Source organism: Sparus aurata, chromosome 5 (assembly GCF_900880675.1).
Source record: "Sparus aurata chromosome 5, fSpaAur1.1, whole genome shotgun sequence".
Lineage (NCBI taxonomy): Eukaryota > Metazoa > Chordata > Actinopteri > Spariformes > Sparidae > Sparus > Sparus aurata.
Window position 1 is genome coordinate 37,633,470 of NC_044191.1, and position 25,217 is coordinate 37,658,686.

At 47.2% G+C, this 25,217-nt stretch overlaps 1 protein-coding gene across 1 annotated transcript; it reads left to right on the plus strand.

Moving 5' to 3' along the window:
- The first annotated feature begins 1,635 nt into the window (after positions 1-1,635).
- LOC115582220 (uncharacterized) lies at positions 1,636-21,455 on the plus strand. Its single transcript, XM_030418036.1, has 13 exons — positions 1,636-1,697; positions 7,340-7,473; positions 9,063-9,266; positions 9,428-9,698; positions 9,774-9,984; positions 10,071-10,121; positions 10,712-10,770; positions 10,941-11,035; positions 11,132-11,185; positions 11,304-11,364; positions 11,585-11,702; positions 19,048-19,310; positions 21,387-21,455. The coding sequence occupies exons 2-13, from the start codon at positions 7,454-7,456 to the stop codon at positions 21,453-21,455; spliced, it is 1,476 nt and encodes a 491-aa protein (XP_030273896.1). The 5' UTR covers positions 1,636-1,697; positions 7,340-7,453.
- Positions 21,456-25,217: the final 3,762 nt, after the last annotated feature.

Consider the following 25,217-nt stretch of genomic DNA (forward strand, 5'->3'; position numbering starts at 1 on the left):
CACCAAATTTAGCAAGAAAAGACAATTACATCAACTATTGGACATCCACAACCAAAACCCAAAGCAAACTCCAATGCTATTAGGCCCTAAACAGACAATACTCCATGGCAGATTATCTGAGCTCTGTAACTGACCCGAGACTGAGGAAAACGTTGACTATGTACAGACTCAGCGACCACAGCCGGGCCTTAGAGAGCGGCAGACACAGACAGACCCGGCTGTCCAGAGAGGCCCGGCTGTGTCGGTTCTGTCCACACGGACAGACCCGGCTGTCCAGAGAGGACCGACTGTGTCGGTTCTGTCCACACAGACAGACCCGGCTGTCCAGAGAGGACCGGCTGTGTCGGTTCTGTCCACACAGACAGACCCGGCTGTCCAGAGAGGACCGGCTGTGTGTCGGTTCTGTCCACACAGACAGACCCGGCTGTCCAGAGAGGACCGGCTGTGTCGGTTCTGTCCACACAGACAGACCCGGCTGTCCAGAGAGGACCGGCTGTGTCGTTCCGTCCACGCAGACAGACCCGGCTGTCCAGAGAGGCCGGCTGTGTCGGTTCTGTCCACACGACAGACCCGGCTGTCCAGAGAGGCCCTGTGTCGTTCGTCCACACGGACAGACCCGGCTGTCCAGAGAGGACCGGCTGTGTCGGTTCCGTCCACACGACAGACCCGGCTGTCCAGAGAGGACCGGCTGTGTCGGTTCTGTCCACACGACAGACCCGGCTGTCCAGAGGGACCGGCTGACCCCGGCTGTCCAGAAGAGTGACCGGCTGTGTCGGTTCCGTCCACGACGGACAGACCCGGCTGTCCAGAGAGGACCGGCTGTGTCGGTTCCGTCACACGGACAGACCCGGCTGTCCAGAGAGGACCGGCTGTGTCGGTTCGTCCACACGGACAGACCCGGCTGTCCAGAGAGGACCGGCTGTGTGCGGTTCCGTCCACACAGACAGACCCGGCTGTCCAGAGAGGACCGGCTGTGTCGGTTCCGTCCACACAGAACAGACCCGGCTGTCCAGAGAGGACCGGCTTGTGTCGGTTCTGTCCACACAGACAGACCCGGCTGTCCAGAGAGGACCGGCTGTGTCGGTTCTGTCCACACAGACAGACCCGGCTGTCCAGAGAGGACCGGCTGTGTCGGTTCTGTCCACACAGACAGGTGGAGACAGAGCAGCACTTCCTGTTGCACTGTGACACATACACAGACATCAGAACCCAGATATACATTAAAATCACAGGTACAACCCCAGACTTCCCCAAACTATCAGACCAAGAAAAACTACAACATTTACTGGGAGAAAAAACTGGCACTGCTGTAGATGCAGCGAGACCTGTGAATGCTGCCACAGGAGAAGAGACGAGCTGCACAACAACACCTGACATGATTTCCTCCACATGAACCAGCTGATCCTGACTGGGTTCTTACCTGCACACTGATATTCTGTTTATTATTGTTGTTATTATTGCTATTATTGTTATTATTATTATTATTATTATTATTATTATCAATATTATTGTTAACATTCTTGTTCTGTAATCCTGTACGCTTTGGCAATATTGTGAACCACACTCATGCCAATAAAGCTTGTTGAAATTGAAATTGAGAGAGAGAGAGAGAGAGAGAGAAAGAGGAAGAGAATTCCATGAGAAGAAGCTGCATCAAAAATGAGCTCCTGAATATTTCTCAAACTTGGACCTAAAAGGTGGGACCTTTTGTAAAAGAACCTTCAAATATTCTTCAGAAAGGACTCTAAAGAAGAGGTAACAAAATTAATTATCAAAACGGAAGAAAAAAATATAATCTTTGTATATATATTTTAAATCAAAACAACTAGCTAACCGTCAACTAGCTAGCGGTCAACTGTGTAACCTGATATCAACTGCTAACTCGGATACTACCTGCCAACGTTACCAACATTTACAAGGAGAAACTGCACTAAAGACGATAACAGAAGAGGTGTCCTCTGAAGAAAAGAAGAAGAACTAACAAACCAAAAAATACTGTTTAAAGGCTAGAAAAGCAAAGAAAGCAAACAGTTAGCCTAGCCTCCTGTGGAGTAAACAAGTGATCGCCATGGACACCGGTCAGAAAGCAGCTAACAGGACAGAAAGCAGGGAGGTTGGATACCCTGCTAAATGTAAGAGTGCAGCAGCTAGGGAGAAACACAAGGACAAGACACTCCATCTACATCTGGAAAGATACTCTGTGCAACAACAGGAGGCAGATTAAAGATCTGTAAAGATGAACACCTTGACAAGAATGACCCTCTGCTCACCATCACTTACTACACCAAAGGAAAGATCATGGTCCAGGGGAATAAAACCAACCTGGAGACCTTTGAAGAGGCATTCTCTTTGTTAAAAGCTGAGGTGAACACCAAGAGGATCAATGTCCCCTCTGACAGTGAAGATGATGAGAGCCCAACAGAGAACCCAACCACCTTATCCATCTCTGCCCCTCCCACACCTGCCAGCCCCACCAACCAGTTAAAGGAGAGTATGGCCTTGCTGGAACTGGACTTTACTGAATTCAAAGAGCTGACCCAGGCCAGGCTGTCTGACCGCCAAGACACCACTATGCAGCAGCTTCCTGAGGAACTCCAGCAGCTCAAGAAAGACAACCAAGCCTTGGCATCTGACCTCAGAGGAAGTGTAGAGGCACTAAAACAGCAGAACAGTGTGCTCCGCGCTCAGTTGGCCAAAGTGAAGGAGGATGCTGAGAATAGAGAAAGGAGCTTCACCAGGAAAGTCCAACACCTGACAGACCAACTCTCAGCAGTCCCCACAGTGACACCAACAGAGACACAGACTCTCCCTGCTAGTGTCCCAAACCACTGCCTCGTTTCTGTCCCACCGTCTCTGCTCTGCACCCAGACCAACAACACCCTGGAAACTCCTGATACACCCACACAACCAGCCGCCAACAGCCAGCTCTGCCCATCCCAGCTGCCCCCCACTCAGCCAGAAGAACAAGCTCCACAAGTGGCTGACTCAAATGGAAAATTCCTGGACACAAACAAGCTTTTTCCTGGTAAAAAAGTGCTGTCGAAATGCTGCAGCACCACAGGCCAGGCGATGAAACTGTTCACCCTCAGGAGCCCTCAATACCTGGTGATCCACACAGGAACAAATTACCTACACAGCCCCTGAAAGGACACTGCTGAGGCAGTGAGGAAGATGGCTGAGCAGGCCAGTAAGGAATTCCCTGACACCCGCATTGTGATCTCCACCCTGCTACCTAGGACAGACACCCCTCCTCATGTCATCCATGACATCAATATGGAGATCAGAAGAGGATGTGCCACCTTACCCAACATCCACCTGGCCCTCCACCCAACCATTGGCACCTGGGACCTCTATGATGGACTCCATCTTCACAAAGAGAAGGTGAAGATCTTTGCAAAGGCCCTCAAAGACATGGCCCTAGGACGCAGTCCTTCCACCCTCTCTTCTACAAGAAGCTTCAGAGACCATCCAAGACCTCCTCTTCTCCATCACCGTGAGGAGACACAGCAGCTCAGCCTGGACCTCCCACTCCCCACATGCCCACCACCTCACCACAGTGAAACACAACCAAAGGAGGCTACTTTTCCCCTCCTCCCTGCCCACCATCCCCCTGTACAGCATCGGCAGCAGAACTATGCAGCAGCACCTGCCCCTTGTCCACCTCTCCATCCAAAGCGGCAGAACTATGCAGCAGCACCTGCCCTTGTCCACCATCCCATCTACAGAAACGGAGCTATGCAGCAGCACCTGCCCCTGGACCACCTCTCCATCCACAGCGGCAGAACTATGCAGCAGCACCTGCCCCTGGACCACCTCTCCATCCACAGCGGCAGAACTATGCAGCAACACGAAATAAACGCATAAGAAAACAAATAAAATGAACCTTATAGTGAGACAAATATTGAAACACCTGCCCCAGGAGGCGGACCAGGGGCAGGTATTTCAATATTTGTCTCACTATAAGGTTCGTTTTATTTGTTTTCTTATGCGTTCATTTCGTTTCATATAAGCTGTGGTTATTCAGGGTCTCCACTCCTCAACCTTTGAGCTGAAGAGCATAAAACCCTGAATTCATGAAATCTATCAAAGACGTTGATATAATTGTATTGACAGAAACACGGTATCAAAATGATTTGCTCACTCACTGTCCTCCAGGATATAATGAAGTCATGGTGCCCTCTGTAAAATTAAAGAACATACGCAAGGGCAGAACACTGGGGGGATCTTAGTGTGGTATAAAGGAGATCTTTGCTATCAGATCTCACCAGTAAAACAGGGTAAATCACACATTTGGTTGAGATTAGATCAAACTCTAGGATGATAACTGATAGGGATCTATATCTCTGTGCGATTTATATACCCCCAGTAGATTCTCCTTATCTTGGAGAAGAAGACATCTTTGTCACTCTCCATTCAGAAATTGCCTACTTCCAGGGCCAGGGAAACGTGCTTCTAACTGGAGATCTGAATGGACGAACAGGAATTGAACCTGATGTCGTGGACCCACAGGGCAACAACCATGTATTTGGTCAGGCCGCCCCTGTTTACCACACCAACCATCACCTGTCGGAACAACCTTGACTCTGAAACAAATCAAAGTGGCAGGGAGATAGTGCATCTCTGTCGGGCCTTAGGCCTGTACATAGTTAATGGTAGGTTCAGAGGGGACTCTTTACGGAGATTCACGTACTCCTCAGCTCTTGGGTCTAGTGTAGTAGACTATGCAATCACTGACACGGACCCCTCCACTATCAGTGCATTCACTGTCAGACAGCAATCCCCCCTTTCAGACCACAACCAAATAAATATGTTCTTGAAACTCTCAGATCAAATGAGTGACACAAAAAGGGAACCCAGTAAGCCGTTAAAATTAAATCCTACTTACAGATGGGCCCCAGACAGTGGAGACAAATTCATCATGGCCTTGAACTCACCTGATCTGATGAATGACATAATATATGACAAAAGCACAGAAGCATACAACTACCTGCACAGTAACAAAATAGGGAAAGTACTGTTGAAGAAACACAGCAGGTTTATACTCCTGAAGGCAGCAGTAGCGCCAAGCCAGAGTGTCAATCAAGCTAAACATACAGCGTGGATAATGCTGAAGGAAAGTGGAGTCGTGGAGACAGGCGGCTGCTCGTGCATTGCCGGGTTATGGAATTCATGCAGTCATGCAGCAGCTATTCTGTAAAAGATATTCTTAACCCAAATATTTGTTATAGTGTCAATGCCGCGAGCCGTGCTAGTCTCCGTTCCCCCTTCCTCAGCATGGCGTGTAGGGCACGGACATGTTTGTTAAAGTTGCATTTTTTTAGCTAGATGAGTCTCAAAAATCCACACACAAATGCAGGGAGGTTTACAAATTAAAAGCACTGAGACAAATGTGCGTTTGACAATTCATATATTAATGTAACAACTTCCAAATATGTATTTGATGAAAATTGCAAATAACTGACGATTTGTACATTCGTGAATTTTTATTGCACATATTTAAAACAAGAATTATTTGTGTGCGCATCACAAATATGTTTACAAATCTTATTTTTATATGTGAATTTTTTTTAAACATATATGGATTGAAACATATTTGTGTTTGCACTGAAAATGCATTTGTGTATTGAGTCATATATATATATATATATATATATACACAACTCCCCAAATACATTTGTGAGTGCTTTTTCATGCATTTATTCCTTTCTGTGTGAGACTGTTCTGGCTCCCTTCACACCTTAATAAACTAACATGTACACCAAACAGAAAATGGTAAAATATTCACTTGTTTCATTGATTTCAAGAAAGCTTTTGACTCTGTTTGGCATGAAGGGCTTTATTACAGGCTCCTCCACTGTGGTATAGGGGGCAAAATGTATGATCTGGTCAAATCAATGTATTCGGAAAATATGTGTGCTGTTAAAATTGGACACAAACAAACTGACTTCTTCACCCAGAGAAGAGGTGTACGCCAGGGCTGCAGTTGAAGTCCGACTCTGTTTAACGTGTATATAAATGAACTTGCTGTTGAGTTGGATCAGTGTGCTGCTGCTGGCCTCTCCCTCCTAGATAGAGAGGTGAAGTCTCTGTTTCATGCTGATGACCTTGTTCTACTGTCTCCTACTGAACAAGGACCACAGCAACAGCTGGACATAGTAGAAAAGTTCTGTCAGAACTGGGCCCTGGCATTAAATATGAAGAAAACTAATATCATGATCTTCCAAAAACGCCCCAGATGTCAGGAGAACAAACACCAGTTTACCATAAATAAGCATGTCATTGAACATAGCATGAGTTATACCGACCTTGGTTTAACCATCACAGCATCAGGGAGTTTCAACATGGCAGTGATGCACTAAAAGAAAAAGCTCAAAGAGCCTTACATGCAATTAAGACAACATTTTATAATTTCCAATTTCCAGTCAAAATCTGGTTTACAATATGTGATAGTGTCATCCAGCCCATAGTGCTGTACGGTAGTGAAGTCTGGGGTCCACTCAGTCATCAGAACTTTACCTGCTGGAACAAACATCCAACAGAATCCTTACATGCAGAATTTTGCAGATACGTCTTACACGTACACAGAAACACACCAACAAATGCATGTAGAGCAGAATCAGGCAGATACCCACTGATAACCAACATTCACAAGAGAACACTCGACTTTTTGAACCACCTGAAATCCAGCTGAGACACTCAGAGCTGAGCCCAGAACAGAGTCCACTGTGTCAGCTGGTACTGAGGCTAACTGCCCCTCTCAGACAGTCTGACCAGCCTCACAACAACACTGCTCTCCAAACACCAATCACAGTCAAGCTAATCATAACACAATGTAAAGAAACCTATCTGGAACATCGGAAAGAAGAAACTAAAAGCCAAAGTAGATTAGAATGTTATCTGACCCTAAACAGTCCAAATGTTTGGACAAAATGCTTTGGCAATATTGTTATTTTTTCAAACTTTCATGCCAATAAAGCCCCTTTGAATTGAATGACAGAGAGAGAGAGACCCCCCCAATGAGAAACACATGTGGACTCAACAGGAAGTGACTGACGGACATCAACACTACAGGAAGCTGAACAGTGATTTTCAGAGTAAAAGCCTAGTGTTGATTCGCAGCCACTTATAACAGAGTGTGATACAGTTACAATCATCAGCTGTAGGTGCTGTTATTAACCTGGACGTATTGACTGATTGACTGGAAGCTTCACTGTCTTCTTCTGATTAATATGTAGAACAGGCTATTATGTTGAAAGTGTAGACAGGAAGTGGTACTATCTGTGTGTTTTAACTTGATGAGGTGGAAATCTGCTTCAGTTTTGAATTTTTTCTCCTTTAGAGGGAAAATGAGCTGAAACACAAACAGTCTGAGGAGAAAGAGGCGAACACACAGCAGCCAACACCATCGAGAGAGACAGACAGACAGACAGACAGACAGACAGACAGGATCTTGATGTCTGTGTGCAGCAGAAGGTGAGACTGAACTTTAAAGAATTTGAATCAGAGCTGATGTTTCTACAGGGTTAGAGGTTAGGGTTAAGATCCATGAGAGGAAACAGAACAAAGTACATTTGTACAAATAGATTTAATACAGAATCAACAAGTTTAACCTCAACTTGATGAATAAAATTCAGTAAGATGAAACTAAACTGAAGCTTTTTGAAGGAGACTAATGAGTGTGTGTGTGTGTGCGCGTGGTTTAATCCGTTAATCCTCCTCGTTACCTTCAATCAGTGTGATGAGCTGCAGCTTCACCTCCTGTTTCACACGTGTGGATGATTATTGGAGTAAATAACTGTTTGTAGAGGTTCTGTAGGTTCTGTAGGTTCTGCCGGTGACCTGGACCTGGTGTGCTGATCTCACATGGCAGCCATCAGTGTGTGCATGTATTTATGAATTACTGTCAGTCACTTTAGACAGAAGAGTCTGATAATGTACTAAAATGTAAACGAGCAGCAGATCAACTGTGAGAACCCAGGAACACAAAGAGAACCCAGGAACACAAAGAGAACCCGGGAACACAAAGAGAACCCAGGAACACAAAGAGAACCCGGGAACACAAAGAGAACCCAGGAACACAAAGAGAACCAGGAACACAAAGAGAACCAGGAACACAAAGAGAACCCGGGAACACAAAGAGAACCCAGGAACACAAAGAGAACCAGGAACACAAAGAGAACCCGGGAACACAAAGAGAACCAGGAACACAAAGAGAACCAGGAACACAAAGAGAACCCAGGAACACAAAGAGAACCCAGGAACACAAAGAGAACCCAGGAACACAAAGAGAACCCGGGAACACAAAGAGAACCCGGGAACACAAAGAGAACCAGGAACACAAAGAGAACCAGGAACACAAAGAGAACCCAGGAACACAAAGAGAACCCGGGAACACAAAGAGAACCCAGGAACACAAAGAGAACCCAGGAACACAAAGAGAACCAGGAACACAAAGAGAACCAGGAACACAAAGAGAACCCAGGAACACAAAGAGAACCAGGAACACAAAGAGAACCCAGGAACACAAAGAGAACCCGGGTCAGAATTGCAGACCCAGTTGATGGACGATGTGGTGGACAGAGGAGACTGGATACATTTTAAGACCTTAATAATAAAAGAAAAGTAGCACTTGATGCCGTTTGCTGTGATTAGTTGCACTTCAGTTGTAAATGCTGAATGGAACAGACAACAGTAACAACTGACAGTTTGAGGTTTTAAGGTCCCTTGAAGTTTAACATATCTGGCGTTGGATGTTCAAATGAGTAAAACCGAGTATAAACCCAATACTTCAATTTAAATGCGAGACCTGCGGCACTTGAGGTCGCCATTTCTTCTTTCTTTCTTTTTCGGGTGTGCAAAGAATCCTGGGATATGTGAGGTTGCGAAGGGTCGTAGTGGTGCAGCCTCCAGAGAGAAGGAGCATTTAGAGGAGCTTTGAACTGGGCCGGCCTTCGTCCGGAGGATGCAGAGCCTGAATCGAGAAGCAGCCTGAAGCTGTTCCCTCTGTCGGTGTGTCTCCCCCTGCTGGTCACTTCAGATATAACAGCTGTTTCCTCTGATAGGCCCCCTGATGGAGCTGTCCTCCAGCTGCACCAGGAGGCCCAGTCAGAGCCTCCACCCTGTAAGAGGAGGAACAGAGAGGAGGAGGAGGTGATGAAGAGGAGGAGGAGGAAGAGGACAGCAGAAGGCTGTGGGGAGAACAGAGATCCAGGAGAAGATCTGCAGAGGAACGCTGGAACACAGAACCTGAAGAGAGAACACAGAACGTGAGAACAGAGAACCTCCGTCACCCTCCACCTTTATTATTGTCATTGACAGTTCTAATCTGTATGAATCAGCTGATTATTGATCAGTGATCAATAATCAGCTGATTATTGAAACAAACACTCAGAACTTCAGGTAGGATTTTGTGTGTCTGCATGACTAGAACCAGGACTGCAGTCAGAACTGGGTCTGTGTTCAGGACTAGAGGTGAGATCCAGTCCTGCAGACCTGAGGTCAGAGTGGCCCTGATCAGGAAGACCAGGATCCAGACTTCAGTCCGGACCTCTGTCAGGACTGTGGAGCTCACAGGGTCTGAACCGAGTCAGGGTCTGATCCTCACAGACCAGACTGATCCAGGATCCACTGAGACCCGACTGGAACAGAGGATACCAACCCGGCTCGGACAGACCAGGACCACAGAGTCCACCCGAGAGGTCAGTTAAAGATACAGAGTCTGTCTGATGCTGGTCCTGAGCCACTTACTGATCTATATGGTTGCTCTACTCCAGGTCAGGTCCAGGTCCCAATTAAGATCCAGGTCCAGGTCAACGTCCAGGCCAACGTCCACAGCAGGTGTGGTCTCTGTTCAGTCCTCTGAGGCCCGGTCCAGCAGGAGGTCTGACATAATCCTGGATCCAGCTGGAATCAGGTCTACGTCTGAGAGGAAAACCAAGATGAGGAGAAGGACCAAGATCCCCCCATCTGTGTTCAGAGGACGAGGTGCAGTCAATCAGTCAGTCTTCAGACTGATCAGATCAAATATTGATCCGAAGTGAAACTGATCACTGATCTCTCTCTCTCTATAGGTCAGCTGAGGCTGTCAATCACTCCGGAGGTGGGCCAGCTTGTCATTCACAGTAAGTGATGCAGCAGCCAATCAGAGAGCAGCTGTCATATAGAACAAGGTGTCGGCAGAAAATTAATCAGATGCCTCGTTTGCCTGTGGGCAGGTCAACACAATATATCTGTTTATGGAAAACAAGTGTCGTTGAGGGTGACGGAGGTTCTGTGAGTGTTTCTGAGCCGTCAGCTGTTTGACACTTCCTGTGACTTTGAGCCAATCAGAACGTTGTTTTTAGTTTTTTATTTGTAGCTACAACAAAGATCTTCTCCTCCACAGATTCACTTCAGTCTCTCTTCATCACATCTCTGCTACTTGATATCCCACAATGCACTGCAAACCAGATAACTGTTGTCCAATAGGAAATCAATTGTCTGAAAGTACTCTACATGTGTAAAAGTACACATGCTGTAACCCAATCATGTTTATTGTCAGTTAATAAATGAAATCATTGATTGAAGTGAGGAGTATCAGATGAGGCAGCAGCAGTCGACGAGTCGGCCTGCAGGGGGCATCAGAGTCCTGGAGGAGGAGGAGCCTGTCGGTCAGTTTGAATCAAACTTTATTGGTCCCTGTCCTCACTGACAGTCTGTTGTCTCTCTGTAGTCATTGAGGCCCGAGGCCTGATGGGAAAATCTCACAGGTCATGTGACTCTTACGTGAAGGTAAACAAACACTGATGATGTCATCATCAGATCTGATCAAACTGAGCAACTGAGAATAACAGTACAGTTATTGATTAAAGACGTTACATTACATCTGTGTGTGTGTGTGTGTGTGTGTGTGTGTGTGTGCGTGTGTGTGTGTGTGCGTGTGTGTGTGTGTGCGTGTGTAGCTGGTGGTGACCTCTGACCTTCACCGCAGCGTCACCATGAAAACTCCAACAGTCCTGAACAAGAAAAACCCAGAATACAACCAGAGCTTCACACTGTGAGATGCACACGCACGCACGCACGCACGCACGCACGCACGCATGCAACATTTGTCTAAATGTCAGATTTCATTGTGTGTGTGTGTGTGTCTCAGGTATATCAGTGATGACATCATCCTGAATAGATTGTTGGTCTCAGTGTTCAGCAGGTGAGTGATGACATCAGAGCTGAAGCCCCACCCCCTCTAGTCCTCTCTGTATTTCCTGTTTTACACACCTGTCTCTCTCTCTCTCTGGGTTATTGTTCCCCTCTGTCTGTCCTCTCAGGTGCTGTCAGTTGATTGGCTGTATGAGCTTTGGGATTGGCTCTCTTATCTCATCCTCAAAGGTCAGTTTAAACCAATCAGAACACAGACAATCCTTCATCCTGATTGGATGAGACGAGGTCCCTCTTTCGTTTCACAAGAACTCTGAAGCAGATTGTTTACATGTCAACAAACAAACATAACATGAGTAAGACAGGTTTAAATAGTTTAAACTTCACCAATGTTTAACCGTTAACACAGGTAGATCTAATCAGCTGTTGGCCCCGCCCCTCTGTGTCACAGGTAATCACTGGTTGGTTCTACCTTCTTGGGGAGGAGTTAGGGTGGAGAAAACACCTGAAAATGACATCACAGCAGAACAAACAAATAAGGAGCCTGAAGGTCAGAGCAGAGAACTGTGGTGAGTCACGGCTGTCTGTGATTGACTGACATTCAAACTCTTTGTTACTAACTGGACCTCTAACTGCAGGTTGTTTCCTGTTTACAGACAAACAACTCAACATGAGTCAGTGTCACATCACAACTGAACATCTTTGATTCTAGAAACTTTGTGTGAACTTTGAAAATATTTCTAGAATCACCTTCAGCTCGCTAACAAGACAACATGTTCCAGTCAGAAGCTGCAGCTAGTGTCAGTGCTAATGCTAACAGGGACGACACACAGCATCAGAACATCAAACAACAGCATGAGAACACAGTAATCAAGCTAATGTTAGCATGAACAGGTGATGTTAGCATGAACAGGTGATGTTAGCATGAACAGGTGATGTTAGCATGAGTTTCCTGCTGTGTGCTCACATTAAAGGAACAGTTCACAGTAACCTCCTGTGTTGGGCATGTTACTTTAAAAAAGTAATTAGTTATAGTTACTAGTTACTTCTTCCAAAAACTGACAGGTGACTGAGTTAGTAACAGAATTACTCCACTATAAAAGTAACTAGTTACCAGGAAATGTAACTATTGTGTTACTTTAAATTATTCCTCCTTTTGAGCTCGGCATTCATTTTAGCTACTCAGCATCCATGTATTTAGAAAATGTATTTCTGCATGGCGGACCGGCACCTGTTCTCCCCGATATTTTTGCCAGTAAGTGCTCTGAAGGAGTCTGAGTCAGCTGTTGATGACAGGAGCATGTTCTCAACAACAAACCTGTCTATCATTGCATTCAGTTCAGTCTGTGTCAAGTTTTTGTGAAGCTGGAGCAGAAAAATCCAGCTGTAGCTGCTCGGACAGCTCCGTGTCCTTCTTTGTTAGCGGAGCTCACGTTAGCCACACCTGCTGTCATCATCAACAGCGTCAACAACAGAGGTTTTGGCCAGTGTTAGTTTTGTAGAAGCGTGTGCCGTTGATAGATGCTTCATTAGACCAGAGTTGCTTACAACGGACGTAGACAAAAGAGATTAAAGTAGTGTCTGTACTTCCACTTTGAAAATGCCAACTTTCCCTCTGGACTCACCATTGCTGCAGCTCACCTCTGCTAGTTTGTGTGTGCGAGGCCGCTGTCAGGTGTGTGGTTTGTGTCAGTGCCATAGAGAGAAAGAGTTGTGACACTCTGTGATGTCGCCGCCGGGGCAGTCACGTGGTTCATGTAAGCCCCAATAGTTCCAAAACACAGGCTGGCTGTCATGTTCTTCTATGGGACAGACAGCAGCGATTGCGTTATTGAATGGTAAATACATATTAAAAAAAACACACCCAAGTACTTTTTGAGCTGTTATTGCATTATTACATTTTTGTTAATGTCAGTTTTGCAGGGTGACAACTAAAAGCTGTGTATTACTTCGATAAGTTTTACATTTTGGGAGGGAAAAGCTGAGTGTTCATGTTTAACTTTTCTTTTCATTATCATTCATCTGATGATGGACGTCTCATGATTTTTTATTTTAGCGCAACTGGGTTGTATCATTGATTCCCGTGATTTGGCTTATAAATTCCGATTCAGCCATTAGCTTACCTTTGTGGTAGCGCTAAGAGGTCTGCCGTGGTCCGTTCAGCATTCACCCAGCAGCTAGCTCACTTCTGCTGATGAAAGTGGCCGTCCCCAGGACCACAACAAGAAACATGGTCATGCTAAGACTAAGAATATTACTAGAATATTTAAGATTAAGCCATACACATATTATCAAAACTATTACAGAATAAAAACTCATTATGCTTGTCTGCTTGAGTCTATAGGTCAGTGCAGAGCTATTAAGATTTTTCTCTGTGACTCTGGGTTAGTGCAGAGTGAGAGTAACGTTAGCTGTAACTCAACCCAAGTAACTTAAGCAATTAACTATTATAACAAAACACTTGTAACTCCTGTTACAGTTATTGAGACATCATTGTAAGGATGGCTGATACAAATGAAGGTTTTCAAAGAAAGTATTTTTTATTAAACAATGACAGGACAACGTGTGTGTGTGTAGGTGTGTGTGTGTGTGTGAACAAGAAAAACAAAAACCAGGGGCAGGAGATCCATGACACCGCAACCATGAAGAACCAAATGAAAAAAAAAAACTAAGGAGAAGGACAGAATTAGCAGCCAATTCCCAGACCAGCAGCCGCCGCTTAAAATAAAGCGCAGTAGCCTACATGAAAGAGAGTAACCATGTTAAATTGAACACGGAACAGTACAAAAAATTAAGTGCAGCCAACAACACGTCACATAATGAAAAGTTAGTATGTCCCAAAATTCAATGAAATATTTACCACAAACGCCCCCTTATTTCTACTAGTGCTGGCAGCTAGAACGAGTCATATATCACACACAAAACCGACTAACGAGGCTGACACCATCAGGTTCAGCAGATAAAAGCCAGAATAAATGAAACCCCTGAATAATACATGTAAATCCTGCTTGTTAGTTACCAAACATCATTAATATAAAAGTTGCTAGCGATTCATTACCGGACTCTTACGTTATCTTCACAGCTGGCGAAGTCGCGCTAGCTAACAAGCTATCAGGCAATGCTTGTAAATTGGTTGTAACAACAACCAAGATAAAATATAGATAAATACGCTGTGCATATAAAAATGAAGACCAGTATGAGCATCACAAAGGGCCTCTGATACAATATAGACAGTTGACAATTCAAAAGAGGTTGATATTTCAGCAACTTACCTCTGGAGCTATTCGATGCGCAGCAATGTAACTGAATGAGATCCAGCGCCCAAATGACAGTGTTTGGAACTAATCCGAGCTCCATAACCCGGAAGTAGGCGGTACAAAGCGCCGCCATTTTTTACAACGGAGGTCTATGGGCGTGTCGCCACTCTGTTTACTCTATCACTCTGGTTTGTGTGTAAACTGAACACTGCCTCTGATTGGCTTACAAACTCTCACCCTACCTTAGAGAGCCAATCACCATCACTTATCGGGTTGTCCCGCCCCTCCCTCCTCCCTCGCCAAGCTAAAAAAAATAATGAAATAAAACAGCTCTGCAGCTCTGGTGGCTGAGAGCCGAGTCGGATGACAACAACTTTAATGAGCAGCTTCAGTTTGTAACGTGCCACATTTAATAGTCGGTAACGGTAACGGTAACGGTAACAGCGTTGTAATGATGGAAATAGTAATTTCCCCCGTTACTGAAAAAAAGTAACGCCGTTATTCCCAACACTGCTCAGTTCTAACCCTCCTCCTGATGATATAAAGTCCTCCTCTCCTCCTCCTGATGATATAAAGTCCTCCTCTCCTCCTCCTGATGATATAAAGTCCTCCTCTCCTCCTCCTGAGGATATAAAGTCCTCCTCTCCTCCTGATGATATAAAGTCCTCCTCTCCTCCTCCTGATGATATAAAGTCCTCCTCTCCTCCTCCTGATGATATAAAGTCCTCCTCTCCTCCTGATGATATAAAGTCCTCCTCTCCTCCTCCTGATGATATAAAGTCCTCCTCTCCTCCTGATGATATAAAGTCTCCTCTCCTCCTCCTGATGATATAAAGTCCTCCTCTCCTCCTGATGATATAAAGTCCTCCTCTCCTCCTCCTGATGATATAAAGTCCTCCTCTCCTCCTGATGATATAAAGTCCTCCTCTCCTCCTCCTGAGGATATAAAGTCCTCCTCTCCTCCTCCTGATGATATAAAGTCCTCCTCTCCTCCTCCTGATGATATAAAGTCCTCCTCTCCTCCTGAGGATATAAAGTCCTCCTCTCCTCCTGATGATATAAAGTCCTCCTCTCCTCCTCCTGATGATATAAAGTCCTCTCTCCTCCTCCTGATGATATAAAGTCCTCCTCTCCTCCTCCTGATGATATAAAGTCCTCCTCTCCTCCTCCTGATGATATAAAGTCCTCCTCTCCTCCTCCTGATGATATAAAGTCCTCCTCTCCTCCTCCTGATGATATAAAGTCCTCCTCTCCTCCTCCTGATGATATAAAGTCCTCCTCTCCTCCTCCTGATGATATAAAGTCCTCCTCTCCTCCTCCTGATGATATAAAGTCCTCCTCTCCTCCTCCTGATGATATAAAGTCCTCCTCTCCTCCTCCTGATGATATAAAGTCCTCCTCTCCTCCTCCTGATGATATAAAGTCCTCCTCTCCTCCTCCTGATGATATAAAGTCCTCCTCTCCTCCTGATGATATAAGTCCTCCTCTCCTCCTGATGATATAAGTCCTCCTCTCCTCCTCCTGATGATATAAAGTCCTCCTCTCCTCCTCCTGATGATATAAAGTCCTCCTCTCCTCCTCCTGATGATATAAAGTCCTCCTCTCCTCCTCCTGATGATATAAAGTCCTCCTCTCCTCCTGATGATATAAAGTCTCCTCCTCCTGATGATATAAAGTCCTCCTCTCCTCCTCCTGATGATATAAAGTCCTCCTCTCCTCCTCCTGATGATATAAAGTCCTCCTCTCCTCCTGATGATATAAAGTCCTCCTCTCCTCCTCCTGATGATATAAAGTCCTCCTCTCCTCCTGATGATATAAAGTCCTCCTCTCCTCCTGAGGATATAAAGTCCTCCTCTCCTCCTCCTGATGATATAAAGTCCTTCTCTCCTCCTCCTGATGATATAAAGTCCTCCTCTCCTCCTCCTGATGATATAAAGTCCTCCTCTCCTCCTCCTGATGATATAAAGTCCTCCTCTCCTCCTCCTGATGATATAAAGTCCTCCTCTCCTCCTCCTGATGATATAAAGTCCTCCTCTCCTCCTGATGATATAAAGTCCTCCTCTCCTCCTCCTGATGATATAAAGTCCTCCTCTCCTCCTCCTGATGATATAAAGTCCTCCTCTCCTCCTGCTGATGATATAAAGTCCTCCTCTCCTCCTCCTGATGATAGAAAGTCCTCCTCTCCTCCTGATGATATAAAGTCCTCCTCTCCTCTCCTCCTCCTGAGGATATAAAGTCCTCCTCTCCTCCTCCTGATGATATAAAGTCCTCCTCTCCTCCTCCTGATGATATAAAGTCCTCCTCTCCTCCTGATGATATAAAGTCCTCCTCTCCTCCTGAGGATATAAAGTCCTCCTCTCCTCCTCCTGATGATATAAAGTCCTTCTCTCCTCCTCCTGATGATATAAAGTCCTCCTCTCCTCCTCCTGATGATATAAAGTCCTCCTCTCCTCCTGATGATATAAAGTCCTCCTCTCCTCCTCCTGATGATATAAAGTCCTCCTCTCCTCCTCCTGATGATATAAAGTCCTCCTCTCCTCCTCCTGATGATATAAAGTCCTCCTCTCCTCCTCCTGATGATATAAAGTCCTCCTCTCCTCCTCCTGATGATATAAAGTCCTCCTCTCCTCCTCCTGATGATATAAAGTCCTCCTCTCCTCCTCCTGATGATATAAAGTCCTCCTCTCCTCCTGATGATATAAAGTCCTCCTCTCCTCCTGAGGATATAAAGTCCTCCTCTCCTCCTCCTGATGATATAAAGTCCTTCTCTCCTCCTCCTGATGATATAAAGTCCTCCTCTCCTCCTCCTGATGATATAAAGTCCTCCTCTCCTCCTCCTGATGATATAAAGTCCTCCTCTCCTCCTCCTGATGATATAAAGTCCTCCTCTCCTCCTCCTGATGATATAAAGTCCTCCTCTCCTCCTGATGATATAAAGTCCTCCTCTCCTCCTGAGGATATAAAGTCCTCCTCTCCTCCTCCTGATGATATAAAGTCCTTCTCTCCTCCTCCTGATGATATAAAGTCCTCCTCTCCTCCTCCTGATGATATAAAGTCCTCCTCTCCTCCTCCTGATGATATAAAGTCCTCCTCTCCTCCTCCTGATGATATAAAGTCCTCCTCTCCTCCTGATGATATAAAGTCCTCCTCTCCTCCTCCTGAGGATATAAAGTCCTCCTCTCCTCCTCCTGATGATATAAAGTCCTTCTCTCCTCCTCCTGATGATATAAAGTCTTCCTCTCCTCCTCCTGATGATATAAAGTCCTCCTCTCCTCCTCCTGATGATATAAAGTCCTCCTCTCCTCCTCCTGATGATATAAAGTCCTCCTCTCCTCCTCCTGATGATATAAATCCAGGTGAAGTGTGGTGGTCCACAGAACAGTTCTGGAGCTTCACAGTAAAACAGAGTTGCAGCATTCTGCTGAACAACTGAAGCAGCTGAGACTTGATTTAAACATCAGAAGTCTCCATCAGCTCGTCTGCTGTGATCTCAGTCTGCAGCAGAGAACACATCACTAACTGATCTCAGACCAGATTTGACCTGGTCGGATCTTGAAGCGTGAACCTGAAGGAAAACACAGACTGCTCCTTAAGTCATCTATAGACCACACACACACACACACACACACACACACAGACACACACACACACACACACACAGACACACTATATGTTTATTCTATTAATAGTGTTCTTGGGGAGAGAGGGGCGAGCGAGCAGGAGTACATATAGATTATAACTGACTCCTGCTCTCTGTCTCTCTCCCCGGGGGTCCACATGGTTACCATGGTGATGAGAAGCGGCCCGGTAACCATGTGACCCTCACAATACCTCTGTCCTTATGTCTGTCGCCCCCCTCTCTCTCCTCAGTGTAAACTCCTCCTCGCCCCCCCCCCCCCCCCCCCCCCCCGTGACATCACACTGAGATCTGACACTCGTTCGCCCCGAGCGATCAGAGAGGGAGAACAAGGACGGGAGAAGGACAGAAGAAGAAGAAGAGACTTTGTTTCTGTCGTGAGCAGCTGCACTCAGATACTGAAGTCCTGTCAGCTGTATCATCAGAACTCATCAGTACTCGTCACCAGGTTTAGTTTGAATTGTCAGAAGCGACTGTAACGACTTCATCGCGGACAAATTTATTCACGTCGTCAGATGCAGTTTTTAATGTTTTCTGTCCGACTCTTTGAATTAGATTTTCTTTGGACTAAAACATTAAATGATTTACAGATTTATTTCTCCAGCAGAGTTTCCTCCTGCAGTGACATCATCATGTAGGAACTGGACCAGACCTGGTCCAGACCTGCTGGTTGGTGGTTCAGGATCTGAATCAGTCGCTGAGCTTCCTGTTGGTCTTTAACTAAAACAGACATCTGTTTGTTTGTTTGAGTAAACAAACAGCAGATGTAAACACAGAGTGTAAAAACAGGAAGTCCAGTCTTGATGCTGGTGTCGGTTCAGACCTCTTCAGTGGATTCTGTGTGGAAGGTTCAACTGCAGGTGAACCTTTGATTGAGAACCACCTGTCTGATCCTGTCCTGGGTCTCTCGAGTCTGGTCTGATCCGGTTTGGTCTGGACTGACTGCAGTCAGGATGTTCTGGAAGAACACAGCCTGGTCATGGGATGATGCTGATGATGATGGTGGTTATCTCCTTGCAGCAGACCTCAGGAGGACTCCAGACTCTGCTCCAGATACAGACCAGAACCACATCACCACCTCCACTTCCACCACCTCCACCCTGTCGAACAGCACCGCCACTGCTGGACTCAGAGACCTGGCCAACCTCAGCTTGAGCTCCAGCTGCCCCCACACCCTTGACCCCACCAACACCAACTTCAGCAGCTACGCCTCCACGCTGTATGCCAACACCAACCATCGCCAGGTGACCCGAACCAGCAGCAGCACCACCCAGAGACTGACGGTGAGTTGCAGGACACAAACATCGACCTACACAGACATACTGTAAATATAAGTGTTGGTAAGATCAGGTTGGACCGGGAACTGTAAGTTAAGATTCACTAGTCTCGATTTCTGACTGGATTCAGGACTTGATTCTGGACTCTCCTTTGGTGTTGTCTGTTTTGAGTAGCCCAGTCTTGATTTTGGACTTACCCATCTTGATGTGGCACTGACTAAGAACCTGATTCAGACCTGTCTGTTCTAATCTTGACTTGTTGGACTACCTCTGGACTTGCGTGTCTTTGACTTGGGATCTTCAGTTGTGACTTGACTCAGAACTCACTTGCCTAGATTTGGGACTTGATTGGGACTTGACTTGTGGACTGACTTGGAGTGGACCCTTCTTGATTTTGGACTTACCTGTTTTGACGTGGAATTTTCTGACTCAGGGCTCATCTTAGGTCACATATTACCTTTATTGACTTGGGACTTGATTTCAGACTTGACTTTAGGATTAACTCCTCTGGACTTGTTTGGGAATTCCTGCTACAACTTGGACCTACTGTCTTTGACTTGAGATGTACCTTTGTTGACTTGTAATATGTTGGATTTGACTCGTTACCTGCTAACATTAGCGAAATACTCTGTGTGTGTGTGTGTGTGTGTGTGTGTGTGTGTGTGTTACTGTTTTCCTTTAAAGACTCATCAAAGATTCACATGTGATGAATTATAGAGTGAAGCTGCTGCTGTTCACACACTATATACTGTTATACTGCGCACACTCACGCACACACTCACACACACGCACTCACACACGCGCGCGCACACACACACACACACACACACACACACACAACTTATATTCTGCACCTCAGAACAGTTTAGTAAGAACCTCACTGATTGGACGTTAATGGTGAGGTTTTAATTGACATTTTCAGGTACAGATGCTGTTGACATGACTGTTGACATTGAAGCAGATAATAATGTCAATAATGGAACAGTGACCACTTTTAACGGTTGGAGACACAAACATTACTTTGAATTTGTTGAACGTAAGGAAAATAACTTGACTGTCAGATGCACACTTCGTCCGTGTTGGAAACTTCTCTCCACCGCTGCTAACAGAGACAGCACGCACACACAAAGCTTGTTGCTAAGGAACCGTGGAGCAACATGAATGTAACGAGTAATGTAATGAGTAATGTAACTAATTACTTTCTTCAGGGAGTAATCATGTAATGTAGGCATTACTATTTTTGAGAGTAATGTGTAATGTGTAATGTATTACGTTTTTGAGTAACGAGCCCCAACACTGTTAGTGTCATAAAACCTCATGTTCTGTCTTAACCAACTGGTTCTGTCTCAGCAATTACAGCTGATAATGCCAGATACAGCAGAACCATCTCTATTCTACAAATTATCCCTCCTTTGCAAAACCTGCAGCCTACATTACCCATGATGCAACTGAGCCTTTAACAATTAAATATAATGTGGGCGTCACACTGCCTCCCTCAGTCCTCCATCAGAACTCTCTCCAGGACTTTCCCAAATATTCCAGGCCTGGCTCTGGTTCTGTATATTTCTCATGTGCTGTTTCAGTTCACCGGTCCTGTCCAGGACCAGGAACTGCATGAGTTCACTGTGTGTGTGTGTGTGTGTGTGTGTGTGTGTGTGTGTGTGTGTGTGTGTGGGAAGTGTGTGTGTAGGAAGTGTGTGTGTGTAGGAAGTGTGTGTCTTATCGCCGGGATACATCCAGTGTTTTTGTGAGTCTGGGTGTGTGTGTGTGTGTGTGTGTGTGTGTGTGTGTGTGTGTGGGAACCAACAGACAGAAGAATAGCAGGAAACACACACACACACACACACACACACACTCTCTGCCTTCTAACATCCAGTACACTACTGAATCTCTCACACACTGGTTCATCTGGACCTGATGAGACCTGGTTCAAGTTCTCTGAAGTCTGAACCTGGACCTGCTTCAGAGCTGATTCTGTTCTGGATGTGGACTTTTTGTGAAGTCTGGACCTGGAGTAGACCTGCTGTGAACCTGGACCCGGTTAGAATTGGATCTGTCTTTGTAATTCCTGTTTTGGATTAGACCGGACTTGTAGACCAGGACCAGACGTGGACCAGCCTCCTCCTGTTTGTGGATCTGATGGACCGATGAACCAAACCATCATGCACACGATCCACCGTCTGTGTCGAGTCTGCATCCAGCAGAACCTGCCGCAGGTCAGAGTCTGTTTGTTAAAGGACTTCAGTCAGGTGGTTCTGATCCGACCGATCAGTGATCTAGAATCAATATAAAGTTAATCTGAAGCTTCAGCAGAAAGTTTCAGTGTGACGGACAGTTCAGTCCAGTCGAGTCCAGTCGAGCTTCCGTGTTTGTCACTAACAGTCTGCAGCATTTTTTGTTATTTTAATGGAGTTTGGTGTGATGATCAACTAACACACAAACATCTCAGGAAACAAGCCTCTTCTGATTGGCTGCACAGTGTGACGTCACTGCTGTAGTCATTTCCCGGAAAAATCCAGTTTTTGTGTGTGCGTGTGTGTGTGTGTGTGTGTGTGTGTGTGTGTAGTCCAGCAGGTCAAATTAATGTTTTATGACTCTATATTTAAACCAGCTGCTTTTCGTGTGTGTGTGTGTGTGAGACAGGTTGATCAATAATTCAGGCAGATTAAAACTGAATGATTTCACTGAAAAAATGCATCTGACAGGAGTATGTATGCATGTATGTATGTGTGTGTGTGTGTGTGTGTGTGTGTGTGTACATTTCTGTGTGTGTTTAAAGAGGCAGAGCTCCGTCTGCACTCAAACACTCATGTTGATGAATTCTTTCACCCGATTGGTTCATGTGTTCATGTTGACTCACTACAAAAAGGAAATAACTGACTACAGTAAAGCAGTAAGACTACAAACAACCCATAATGCATCACTCTGTTGACTGTGTCTTCAGAGGATATCTGATCAATTAATAACACCCGACTGTTTCAAAGTCTCTCTTCAGTCCGTTGGCTGTTTGAAGCCTTAGAAGAACTCAGGGTGAAGAAGTCTACAGTGGTTCTGTGAGCCCTCAGTGGTTCTGTGAGCCCTCAGTGGTTCCGTCAGTCCTCAGTGGTTCTGTCAGCCCTCAGTGGTTCTGTCAGCCCTCAGTGGTTCCGTCAGCCCTCAGTGGTTCTGTGAGCCCTCAGTGGTTCTGTGAGCCCTCAGTGGTTCCGTCAGCCCTCAGTGGTTCCGTCAGCCCTCAGTGGTTCCGTCAGCCCTCAGTGGTTCTGTGAGCCCTCAGTGGTTCTGTGAGCCCTCAGTGGTTCCGACAGTCCTCAGTGGTTCTGTGAGCCCTCAGTGGTTCCGACAGTCCTCAGTGGTTCTGTGAGCCCTCAGTGGTTCTGTGAGTCCTCAGTGGTTCCGTCAGCCCTCAGTGGTTCCGTCAGCCCTCAGTGGTTCTGTGAGCCCTCAGTGGTTCCGTCAGTCCTCAGTGGTTCCGTCAGCCCTCAGTGGTTCCGTCAGTCCTCAGTGGTTCCGTCAGCCCTCAGTGGTTCCGTCAGCCCTCAGTGGTTCCGTCAGTCCTCAGTGGTTCCGTCAGCCCTCAGTGGTTCCGTCAGTCCTCAGTGGTTCCGTCAGTCCTCAGTGGTTCTGTGAGCCCTCAGTGGTTCCGTCAGTCCTCAGTGGTTCCGTCAGCCCTCAGTGGTTCCGTCAGCCCTCAGTGGTTCCGTCAGTCCTCAGTGGTTCCGACAGTCCTCAGTGGTTCTGTGAGCCCTCAGTGGTTCCGTCAGCCCTCAGTGGTTCCGTCAGCCCTCAGTGGTTCCGTCAGTCCTCAGTGGTTCCGACAGTCCTCAGTGGTTCTGTGAGCCCTCAGTGGTTCCGTCAGCCCTCAGTGGTTCCGTCAGTCCTCAGTGGTTCCGTCAGTCCTCAGTGGTTCCGACAGTCCTCAGTGGTTCTGTGAGCCCTCAGTGGTTCCGACAGTCCTCAGTGGTTCCGTGAGCCCTCAGTGGTTCCGTGAGCCCTCAGTGGTTCCGACAGTCCTCAGTGGTTCCGTGAGCCCTCAGTGGTTCCGTGAGCCCTCAGTGGTTCTGTGAGCCCTCAGTGGTTCCGACAGTCCTCAGTGGTTCTGTGAGCCCTCAGTGGTTCTGTGAGCCCTCAGTGGTTCCGTCAGCCCTCAGTGGTTCCGTCAGCCCTCAGTGGTTCCGACAGTCCTCAGTGGTTCTGTGAGCCCTCAGTGGTTCCGTAAGCCCTCAGTGGTTCCGTCAGCCCTCAGTTGTTCCGTCAGCCCTCAGTGGTTCCGTCAGCCCTCAGTGGTTCCGTCAGCCCTCAGTGGTTCCGTCAGTCCTCAGTGGTTCCGTCAGTCCTCAGTGGTTCTGTGAGCCCTCAGTGGTTCCGACAGTCCTCAGTGGTTCCGTGAGCCCTCAGTGGTTCTGTGAGCCCTCAGTGGTTCCGACAGTCCTCAGTGGTTCCGACAGTCCTCAGTGGTTCCGACAGTCCTCAGTGGTTCCGACAGTCCTCAGTGGTTCCGTCAGTCCTCAGTGGTTCCGTCAGCCCTCAGTGGTTCCGTCAGCCCTCAGTGGTTCCGTCAGTCCTCAGTGGTTCCGACAGTCCTCAGTGGTTCTGTGAGCCCTCAGTGGTTCCGTCAGCCCTCAGTGGTTCCGTCAGCCCTCAGTGGTTCCGTCAGTCCTCAGTGGTTCCGTCAGCCCTCAGTGGTTCCGTCAGCCCTCAGTGGTTCCGTCAGCCCTCAGTGGTTCCGTCAGCCCTCAGTGGTTCCGTGAGCCCTCAGTGGTTCTGTGAGCCCTCAGTGGTTCCGACAGTCCTCAGTGGTTCTGTGAGCCCTCAGTGGTTCCGACAGTCCTCAGTGGTTCTGTGAGCCCTCAGTGGTTCTGTGAGTCCTCAGTGGTTCCGTCAGCCCTCAGTGGTTCCGTCAGCCCTCAGTGGTTCTGTGAGCCCTCAGTGGTTCCGTCAGTCCTCAGTGGTTCCGTCAGCCCTCAGTGGTTCCGTCAGTCCTCAGTGGTTCCGTCAGCCCTCAGTGGTTCCGTCAGCCCTCAGTGGTTCCGTCAGTCCTCAGTGGTTCCGTCAGTCCTCAGTGGTTCCGTCAGTCCTCAGTGGTTCTGTGAGCCCTCAGTGGTTCCGTCAGCCCTCAGTGGTTCCGTCAGCCCTCAGTGGTTCCGTCAGCCCTCAGTGGTTCCGTCAGTCCCTCAGTGGTTCTGTCAGCCCTCAGTGGTTCCGTCAGTCCTCAGTGGTTCCGTCAGTCCTCAGTGGTTCTGTCAGCCCTCAGTGGTTCCGTCAGTCCCTCAGTGGTTCCGTCAGCCCCTCAGTGGTTCCGTCAGCACCCTCAGGTCGTCAGGGTCCGTCAGTCCTCAGTGGTTCCGACAGTCCTCAGTGGTTCTGTGAGCCCTCAGTGGTTCCGTCAGCCCTCAGTGGTTCCGTCAGCCCTCAGTGGTTCCGTCAGCCCTCAGTGGTTCCGACAGTCCTCAGTGGTTCTGTGAGCCCTCAGTGGTTCCGTCAGCCCTCAGTGGTTCCGTCAGCCCTCAGTGGTTCCGTCAGTCCTCAGTGGTTCCGTCAGTCCTCAGTGGTTCCGACAGTCCTCAGTGGTTCTGTCAGCCCTCAGTGGTTCCGACAGTCCTCAGTGGTTCCGTGAGCCCTCAGTGGTTCCGTGAGCCCTCAGTGGTTCCGACAGTCCTCAGTGGTTCCGTGAGCCCTCAGTGGTTCCGTGAGCCCTCAGTGGTTCTGTGAGCCCTCAGTGGTTCCGACAGTCCTCAGTGGTTCCGTGAGCCCTCAGTGGTTCTGTGAGCCCTCAGTGGTTCTGTGAGCCCTCAGTGGTTCCGACAGTCCTCAGTGGTTCTGTGAGCCCTCAGTGGTTCCGACAGTCCTCAGTGGTTTCTGTGAGCCCTCAGTGGTTCTGTGAGCCCTCAGTGGTTCCGACAGCCCTCAGTGGTT

What these genes read in the sequence shown, in the direction of transcription:
- LOC115582220 (XM_030418036.1), top strand. Translation starts at nt 7,454, where the DNA reads ATGTCTGTGTGCAGCAGAAG. An exon ending in CTGAAGAGAGAACACAGAAC is followed by an intron (nt 9,267 to 9,427) that starts GTGAGAACAGAG and finishes CTGCATGACTAG; the next exon opens with AACCAGGACTGCAGTCAGAA. An exon ending in GCACCACCCAGAGACTGACG is followed by an intron (nt 19,311 to 21,386) that starts GTGAGTTGCAGG and finishes GTTTTGGATTAG; the next exon opens with ACCGGACTTGTAGACCAGGA.